Source organism: Spea bombifrons, chromosome 1, assembly GCF_027358695.1.
Source record: "Spea bombifrons isolate aSpeBom1 chromosome 1, aSpeBom1.2.pri, whole genome shotgun sequence".
In the NCBI taxonomy this organism is placed as follows: domain Eukaryota; kingdom Metazoa; phylum Chordata; class Amphibia; order Anura; family Pelobatidae; genus Spea; species Spea bombifrons.
Window position 1 is genome coordinate 42,571,975 of NC_071087.1, and position 10,169 is coordinate 42,582,143.

The following is a 10,169-nucleotide window of genomic DNA, read 5'->3' on the forward strand; positions in this document are numbered from 1 at the left end:
ACCACTCTGACAGCAGGGGTGTACATAATTAAATAAAATGTTTTTTTTGGGGTGCACTCCCTTGACTACCAGATGTTTTTCTGCTCTGTATGTCTACTTAACCTAGGTCTTAACAGCCTACTGTTTGCCCCTCCCCTGCTGCTGCTCCAGTGGGGGTGCCCCCTCCTACCCCCCCTTCAGACAACTATGTATGGAATATGGGTGTGTAGGCAAATAAAAAAGAACATGAAACAGTGCTTATACAAAGCCAGTTACCTTATTAATCAAGTCCTGACGAGTAAAATCAGTGAACCTAAATAATAAGCATAAGGTCTGTTCATAACTAGTGTACTAGTTTTTTCAGTGATAATAAATTCAGTTCTTTATCTTGTTGTTTCCTTTAAAATAGATGCTTTATTCCTGAGCTATTGCAAACATGAAACAGCGTACTCTGTAACGAATGTGTACAATTGATCTTTAATAGCCAAAGTGCAGTCCTGCAAGGTGAATGGCAGATAACGTGATTGTGGTTTGATGAAGCCTGGAGTAAAAACGATTGATTATAAATAATAGAGAATCTCCATGCAATCACTCAGTGCTGCCCAAAGGATTACAGTTTTATTCTAATCCCATTTTATATTAATATATTGAAGCTGCATCACTATTCTAGGCATTTTACCCATCAACCTTTCCTAGCGAGCTCAGATGACAAAGTAGGCTGAGGTCAGGCATTTTATTACTTTCCCAGATCTAGTGAAAAGAGAAAATGAGGTGATTTCTGCAAGGAAGATTTATTTGATGCGCTTTTGTTTTATAAATCAGCGTTTCAGTAACATGGTGAATAAAACAGTATTGAAAAATATAAGATGCACCATGATTCAGGTCCAACCTGGACTCCCTTGATTGGCCTGGAGATTTACTGCACCGGACTATTGCTTGTCTCATTCCTACATCACTTTAGAGTAACTCAAGGGAGATAAAAATGAAATGCTGGTCAGACAACCGAAACTGGTGTCTTTTTTCCAACACTAAACTATTTAAGCTAGGAATTGTGACAATATCTTCTTTCGTGGGTCTTTATTTGTCACCCATACTGCTGTTCAAATATCATGGCTTGATTTAAATCTCATATTGGACGGGCAAGAAGGGAGAAAGGGAGGATTCCCCCATGAAGTGCACTGATTCAAAGATGTAGGCTGCTCCAAGTGTTTACTTGCAGTTCCCCATACAACCATCAGAATGTCCAGAATAACCATAAATTTAGCCAACATTTGCATGATGACTGGAAATTTTCTGTGCTTATGGGTTTGCTATTATTATTTATGTGTTTTGGATAGGACTAGATTTGTTTTGATCTGCTGTTACTGGGCCGTTTGGCTCCACATTCCCCCTAGGCTAAATGTTGCCCACCCTCTCCTGGGCATTATATCTCCATCCCTTTTTCAGTGTCAAAAAATATGTTCTCAAATAAATATTGTTTTATCAATAACATCGATATGTATTCTGGTGTAAAAGAGAAGCAATTCTAAATCATGTTTTTACTGGACTCAAAACCTATTTTGCTTAAAATTCAATATTATATTTCTTGCATGATAAAAATTGTGCGTTTTCAACTGTGTTGTATTTCTTATTTAAGTATAGCTCATTGCCAATGAAAGATGTGACATCCAGTCCATTGTAATTTTTTTTATTTCTTTTTTTTCTGGTTGCTGGACAAATCTTGTACAAAATGAAGAGAGATGTAGTTGTCTTTTCCTATTCATCGCTGCACTACTTTAGCCTCTCACTTGTGTTTCTTACTTATATTTGATGAAATGAAACCAGACAATGCAGTAACACGTAATATACTGAAACAAAAAAAATATTTGTTGAAAAGGATAGAAGCAAAAAAGACTAGTCAATATGCATATAAGGCGACTGTGTGCAGAATTATTCTAGATATGATAAACGCAAAAGATAAGCAGATGTCAAAGGAGCTCATCCCTGCAATTTCTCTATTTCTAGGATGACAGTGATGTTGAGTGGAAATTTGCCAGATCCAAGCTTTGGTTATCTTACTTTGATGAAGGTAAAACATTGCCTCCACCTTACAGCGTTGTACCAAGCCCCAAATCATTTGTATACCTTATCTTGAGGATCTTCAACTTCCTCAAGTGCAGGACAAGAAGACTTCAAAAGGACATTGAAATTGGAATGGCCGATTCTAAGTCCCGGGTAAGGGCTCATGATTTTTACAGGATTTCTGATCCTGTCTTTGGCATGGGAGAGAACAGTATGGTCACTTGTGACAGTATGCATGCTGATTTGTCTACCAAAATGTTATTACTAGCTTTGAATTACAGGCATCAGGGATTAAAACTTGTAGTCATTTTATACATTTTTATCATTTTTTCTAGAAAGATAAGTAAAGATTTTGCTTCAGTGTCCATCGTTTCCAAGTTGCGGAGAAACAAGAAAACAGCTCTAGCATTTTCAGCATTAGGCACCTGAGCCTTTTTCATTTGCTTATAATACATTGGCATGCTATATGCCTTCTTCATCTTCTCGGGTTAGCTAATGAATCCTGCTCCCCGGGGAGGGGGGTCATTCGAAGTTTAGGAGAGAGAAAAAAAAAAAGAGTCAATAAATAACCCTTAAGGAAACTAACCCAATCATTATTTATGTCACTTTTGTTTTGGTAAATATTGTTCATTTGAAGGGATAGTTTTATTTAAAAAAAACCATGGCTTCAATGTCTTATTCATAAAATGATACAAGGACACTTGCTAGGATACGCATTTTCTTTTCTTTTTTTTCAATGTATCTCTATATAATAAAGATACTTATTTTGCCACCATACAGAGGAAATCTATTGTTATTTCCAAGAGTGCAGAGAAGACAAAATCGAACTTTTATCAAAAGTAACACAAGAGAGTGATTTTGTTTTCATTAACAAAGATCAAAGTCAGCTGCGCTTGAGCTATCACAGATGTTTCATCTTCCAGATCTCTCCTTTTCTTCTTTCATAAAAGAACTCTGTTATATCCATGCACCACACTGTACCATTGTTACCTCCTCCGTGGTCCCGCGGGTAGGGGAGCTGAGACGCAGCCCGCGCGTCCAGCCCCCTGCTCGTTCCGTTGGCGGGAGCCGCCGCCAGGTCCGTCCGGCGGATAGACGCGTGTCCCCGCAGAGATCACTGGATCCTGACGGGGCGCGCGCCTCGACGTCAGGAGTGCCGTTCGCGCATGCGCGAACGGCTAACTCATAAATATTCATGTCGCTTCTTAAAGCGACATTTAGCTTTCTTCCTCCTCCCCCTAATTAGGTGGGTAGGAGGATCCTGTGAGTAGAGGGATATTTAAACCCTCAGTAGGCACTTCACCTTTGCCTGTGATAGTGCCTAATAGCCTTCACTAGCGTTCCATATTCCTTTGTTATTTATTGGTTCTGACTCCGGCTAGTTTTTGACCTTGCTGTTTGCTGCCTGCCCTGACCTCAGCTCGTGACCCCGACTACTCTTTTGCCTGACCCCTGAATTTATTATATTTTATTTATTATTTTCGTTCCTGGATTTTGTACTGCGCTACGCTCCCGTGTCCGTGATTCACTTTGGTGTTTCGTTGCTGGGCCCTCCATCTCCGCCAGGAGGCGCCTTCCCAATTTCTGCAGCGAGGATCCTCTGCTGTATTGCAGACGTGACAACCATGCTGCATTTAGTTCACCCCAGCACCACATTAGTATTCATTTAATAACCAAAACAAACAGTGAAAGTATTCTAATTTATAAACCTTGTCATCATGTATACCTCCACTTATTTAATTATGGGTTACTAGTACTGTCTGAAGCAATAATTAGCATCAAAATGACGCCTGAGCGTAGGGTTGCAGTTAGGAAGTACAGCAAATACAACTGGAGCACGGCCACTGGAGTGGCTGGGGTAGAGCTGTACTTTTGAGATGAGTTAACCCTGGGTGAGGTGGAGTTTTTGGAGGCCACCATGATGGGATGTGAGAGAGTGGTGGCCTTCAATATACACAAACATTAACATTGGCAGGGAAAGCACAAATGTATCAGCTCCCACATCCGGTTTCTGGTAATAGATAATTCAAATGATGCCACATTGTTTGGCAGTTTATATGGTATGGTTTAAAACATGCTGATATACAGCACTAAATCTACTAAAATACTAATGTATTTCCTGGGGAAATAGTGTCTGGACTATTGCAACTCTCTGCTAACTGACCATCCCTATACTGCCCCTTATTTAAACTCCTGACCCTTGCCTACAGTGCCCTTAACATCACAGTCCCCATAAATCTCCAAATGCTTTCCTAACTACCCGTTCTTCTGTGCCCACAACTTGAATCTCTCTTCGACCATTATCACTTCTCCCAATTTGTATCTCCAGGGGTTTACTCAAGTTCTCTGAAATTCTCTACCTTGTTCTGTCAAAGCACTATTTATTCTAATTATAAATTAAAACCAACGTGTTCAGACAAGCATATAATCTATCATCCTAATACCCCCAACCTGCATTCTGAAAGAAACCATCTGTTCTCCCCACCTTCAAGATCACACAAAGCCACTGACTTCTTCACACCACCTATGCTACATCCAAAACATCCCCATTTTTTTTTTTAACTTAAATAAATTATATTTTTCTTTTTTTTGTTTAATCTGAATTAGTTCTAATTGTGTCTACTGCAGAACATTTTTGGGGGGGCCATACAAGCTGTCTTGCACAAGGGCCCTTAGCGTACTACTTCCGCCACTGATATAGTATGAAAAAAAATTCCCAAATTTTCCTAAAACAGTCAACTTATATAATTTCATTCTTTGTGTGTAACTTATATAATGTAAAAAAATGAAAGGAACTGCATGCAAACTGCTTTGTGTGGTTCTGTAGTTTGAGGAGGAAAAACAAAATAATGCGTTGGTTTCCTAACAATGAGACAGTATCAAGGGACTAAATACATTTTCAATTTACAATATGTCATTACTGTATAAACATTTTTCCTGTCGCTGTAACGTAATCGTGTTATGAGAACGAACTATAAAATGAGCTACAAGCACTATTAATGAGATTATTTTCAAATACAAGACACTTTGGCACGCAGTCATTCCTTCTATAAGATACATTTTTAATGCGGGTCATAGAGATACGTCTACAAAATGTGACTCACGTCAAGTAATTAAAAAAATATCTACTGACTTTTGAACAGATTTTGGCTTGTATTTTATAAAATGATTAATGAATCAGTATGCTTCTCACATCCAAAGCATCATAAATTCATAATTGTGGTAATTTCTCTTTTTTTTTGTTCTGCCTGTTATATCAACCAATACCACAAAGGGCATATAAGCATCTTGTTTTTACTACATGTTTGGTAGATTACGGTTGTAATATTCACTGTGATGCCTCAGTTTATTTTTTCTATGTGCTGGCTCTCTCTTTTTTTTGGTGCCTATGTCAAACAAGAACAGTATAAAAAAAGCTATAAAAGAGAAGAGCTGTAGGAGCCAAAGCTGGGTTCATAGTTTTCACCTAATATGACATTAGCTGCAAAGTCATCAGTAGCAGATCATTTAACAAATCTTCACCCTAATTTGATAAAAAATTTGGAATTTGATTAAATTCATATTTATCATTCTATTTACTCTCTTTCAGTTGAATCTGTTTTCTCAGTCTAATGCAAAGGCTTTCGAGTCACTGGGTTTTAATAGTATTCTTAATCAACCATCTCGCTATCAGGTAAGCTGACCTGTGTAACCTCATATTTTTCTGATATTCTACATGCTAAACCTATGTACACACTGGGTAAACCTATATAATCACGTTTACAGAAAATAATAAAATATGCAGCAGAGCCGACCCTTACATGCACTTTGACAGGGGTGGCTATTTGCTGCCCCAAGACATGTTTTTCCGGATAGATTTGCGGAGAAAGAAAGGCAATTCTGTGCCTTCCTCCATGAATCTATCTGCATTACCATCTGGCCTCGTGTGCACTTCTGCAAAAAGGCAGACCAATGGGGACAGCCTCTCCTCCATTCCTCCAATGCTCGATTGGATTGAGATCTGGCGAATGTGCTGGACAAACAAGTCCAACAAGACTTAAAGGGTCTGCTGCTAACGCCTTCAGAGATCTAGTGGAGTCCATGCCGTGACACGTCAGGGCTCTTTTGACGGCAAAAGGGGGACCTACACAATATTAGGCAGTTGGTCAGAATGTTATGGCTGGTTGGAGTGTGAATATATATATATATTATATACCAATACTGTTCTGTATAGGCAGAGTCACTTCTAGGTTTTATGGGCAAAACAAAACTATTTAGGAATTTCAACCTCTAACATGTCATGAATTAAATTCCACATAAATTAAGGTAAAGGCAAGATAAATTTGATACATTAACATATTAATTACTGTGGGTACGGCTGGTGGATTACATTCCCTCGCTCTTGTCAAAGGAGCCCAGCTATGTAAATCATCACTTTGGCAATCATAGTGTAGGAGCAGTGGAAGCTGATAATATCTTTGACTATTCTATGCGTATAAAAACATATATATTTTGTTAACACTGATTTCAATTGTTCTGATAGCAAATAATGAAAAGGCTGATAAAGAGATATGTCTTGAGAGCACAAGTAGACCGAGAAAATGATGAAGTAAATGAAGGTAAGCCCACTTTTTATAGTTTCTTTGTGTATTCACCTTTCCTTCCTGTCATTTAATTTCAATATATATATATATATATATATATATATATGGCAATTAACTGAATATATTTTATATTGGTTATTTGTAATAACATTAGCTTCATCTAAACATGTTCAGAATTGTAATTTTTAGAAACTGGTGTTTTTGTCTCTCCCGCAGTCTGGGTTAAAGCCGTCGCCCTGTTCTCTTGTATTGATACAATATCTATCTCTACCAGCCTCCAGAGTACTGTCGCAGTGTTGATAGGTTCATTCAACCACAATGCCCCTGTTCTTGCTGCCAGTATTTTGATCATTACTGCAGTAAGAAGAAGTAAAATAAAAGGCCTTAGCAGATATTTTAAGGTTTTCGCATACTTTACATTTTATTTAGAAGCAAAGGAAACCAAGCTTTTCCCCACAACACTCAGTATGTGAAAAGTGACACCTTCAAGACAGAGGCAAGACAAGACAAGCATATCCTTATTAAACTCTCTACTAAAAAAGTCATAATTTGTATAAGGTTCTTATGAGATATTTTTGGCGCCAGTTTTTGTTATAAGTATCCTGTGGTCACAATTAAAGCTACAGATACTGGTGAGGTGTGGTTGAGACTGGGAACTGGGTCTAAAGGAAGGGTTTGGGTCCCTTTGCACCCATATGCCTCCTGGCATCCTAGTCGAGGTCCCAGAGATTTGGGCCTACTCTGCACCTATGCATATCATGCATGCTATTGATCATTCAGGTGCATGGTATCAACTGCTTACAACAGTCACAAGTGAATATGTATGGCTGGAGTGACCAGGAGATGGACTCAGTACAGGTATCTGCAGCTACGGCATCTCCCCTGCTGTTGAACTAGAGCCCCCTCAATCCCCCTGATTAATTTGTGAATATTATTTACCTTCTCATTAACACAGGCGAATTAAAAGAAATAAAGCAAGATATCTCTAGTCTCCGATATGAACTTCTAGAAGACAAGTCGCAAGCCACAGAAGAATTGTCTGCCTTGATTCACAAATTGAGTGAAAAGCTTAATACCAACATATCGCGTTGCGAATGAAACGGATTTCCTAGAAGTGCATATGATGGCAATAAAACAAAAAACAGCATCTGATACTTGAAAAATAAAAATGTCTGGTAAACTTATAGCACATTATATATATATATTTGTCATTGGGGATTTTCACTTTTCCTTGATTATCTGTATTGACTTTCAGCTTCAGGAGGAAAATAGAATTTTTTGCCAGTATTTATTTATTTTTCGTTTCTCTTCATGTGTAAGATGGCAGATAAATTGGATACATGTTTTACTTGTGTTAGATATGTTTTGCTCTACATAGTGGGTACGTATAAATGCACCCCTCTTAAAGTCAAAACGGGAAGCAGTTGTACTATATGTAATAATATAAAAAATACTTTGTGAGAAATGCCATTTTGCTGCCACATCATATGGTTTATGTTGCCGTCTCGCCCTAAGATGTGATAAATTAAATTATATAATAAAATATAATAGGGCTCACGCACAGCCTTCTAAAACAGACAAATTCCAGGAACTTCTTACTTGGGCTGACAGATTCCAATGCAGTATTTACTAAGACATTATTATAAATCAAAGAACAACTCCATTAAATGGCCTAGGTCTTTGGGTTGGTAGAGCTGGAAAATATAAATCTGAATACTTAAAAAATGTATAATTAAAAATAATAACACAAGTGATAGATGCCCACTTAGATCATCATATTATGCCATGTGTTGCCAGACATTGCGTTTAATGATGTGGTATATGATACTGACTCAAAGCTTCATATAGGTTCCATATGTTCTGCTAGCTGTCTAGGCTGTATATATCTCGGCGTGTGTAATTATATTGCCACATAAGTGCTGAAGTTCTTTAATGTCACTCAATGGGGCACCAGGGAAAAGACTTATTGCCACTAAATGTTGATAACAAATTCTGTGAAACGATGATTAGTAGTTGTGTTTCCCCCGCTCTGCTGCTTACCTACGGTATACTACGCCAAATGACTGTTTAATAAACTTTGCTTCAGACAGGGTATATTTCTCCATATATTGTGCACATAAATTGCTTATATATATCTACTCCATCACATCACTTGGTACTTTAGCAGAATGCAATTGATACATTAAAACATTGAGAGTTTTATATAAAAAGAGTGTCTGGTGCAAAGTGTGACAAATGGTCTTATCATAGTGACAATGACATTTTTCTGCAGATTAGACAATTTGATTGGATGCTAAGGTAATACGACCACATTTCAAACCTCCTCACTTTTTATACAAGTTCCATTGATGGGTGATCATAAAGCCTAATGAGTCCTCAGCCTAGCCATGGCCATCAAAGACAAATGGAGCCTGGAGACCTCCAGCTGGACAGCCCGTAACTGTATAGTCCCATATACCTAATCTGGTTTGTTCCCTGACTTGTGTAGGACATTCAATGAAGTAAATAAATATACATATTTGTATATATTACGGTGTTTACAATATCATGCTTAACATAGCTTTTAGCAGCATTATCATTGACAATATAAAAATAGTACTTTCTGACTTTAAAATATTACAGGGTATTCTTGTCATCTAAGTCATTCTATTTTAAAAGCTAATATAGTAAATTATTCATCCCAAATTCCATAACTTTAGATGACAGTGAAGAGCCATAGTTTTACACCAATGTTTGCTTTTGTCTGGTATTCTGTATGTAAGAAACAAAATAACTATTTTCATTAGCAGCCATTTCTGGAGAAACCTAAGGTAAAGTGTATATAGGTGTTTCTTGCTTGTTGAGTGAAGACAAAAAAGCAAGGTTATATTATATTGACTAATGCCATTTGTGGTATTTGGGTAATCGCTTCTAACAGGGTGAGCAGGAGCTCTCTGACATATCTCTGGCTTATCTCTTTAGCTGCGATCTCAGTGTTAAAATTTCTCCCTAGGGAAGTCCTCCAATCTCTGTCTCTTCTACTCAAAGTAATATGAAATATTATATAATATGTGTCAAGTGCTGTCTTCAAGGAATATTATATTCTAACCATATTAAGTATAAAGTAAGTAATGGAATTTAAGTTTCTGATTGGTATCTCTGCTTATATGCTACGGCCTGAAAAAACCCAACAAAACCACATATAGACAAATCACATATAGCCTATTTGTGTGTCCGGCAACTAGCACTTTATAGTTTTTGTGTCCAGGAGTCGGCTCAATATGCGCTGCTGGGAGGGGGAGCTCAATTGGTTAAGTGATGCAATGTCATATGAGCCAAAATCAAAAGCATGTTAGCTCCTGGCTCCAATTTGTGCAACCAATTTGGTAAAGATGATACCTTTATTGGCTAAATGACGTACAATGGATTGCAAGTTTTCGAGACTATCCAGGTCTCTTTTTCAGGCATATATTGATAAGAAGAGACCTAGATAGTCTTGAATACTTGCAGTCCAGTTTATGTGAAATAGCAAACTAAGGTATCATCTTTACTAAATGTGCTTTCTCT

The 10,169-nt window shown here is 37.6% G+C and overlaps 1 protein-coding gene across 1 annotated transcript in view; it reads left to right on the forward strand.

Annotated features, from left to right (window-relative positions):
• The window catches only part of TRPC3 (transient receptor potential cation channel subfamily C member 3), a 69,779-nt gene extending 61,869 nt beyond the window's left edge, over positions 1 to 7,910 (forward strand). The window contains exons 9-12 of the mRNA XM_053461414.1: positions 1,984 to 2,193; positions 5,630 to 5,713; positions 6,563 to 6,638; positions 7,579 to 7,910. Of these exons, the coding sequence (XP_053317389.1) occupies positions 1,984 to 2,193; positions 5,630 to 5,713; positions 6,563 to 6,638; positions 7,579 to 7,721 (513 nt within the window). The 3' untranslated portion in view covers positions 7,722 to 7,910. The remainder of the gene's footprint in view (positions 1 to 1,983; positions 2,194 to 5,629; positions 5,714 to 6,562; positions 6,639 to 7,578) is intronic.
• Positions 7,911 to 10,169: the final 2,259 nt, after the last annotated feature.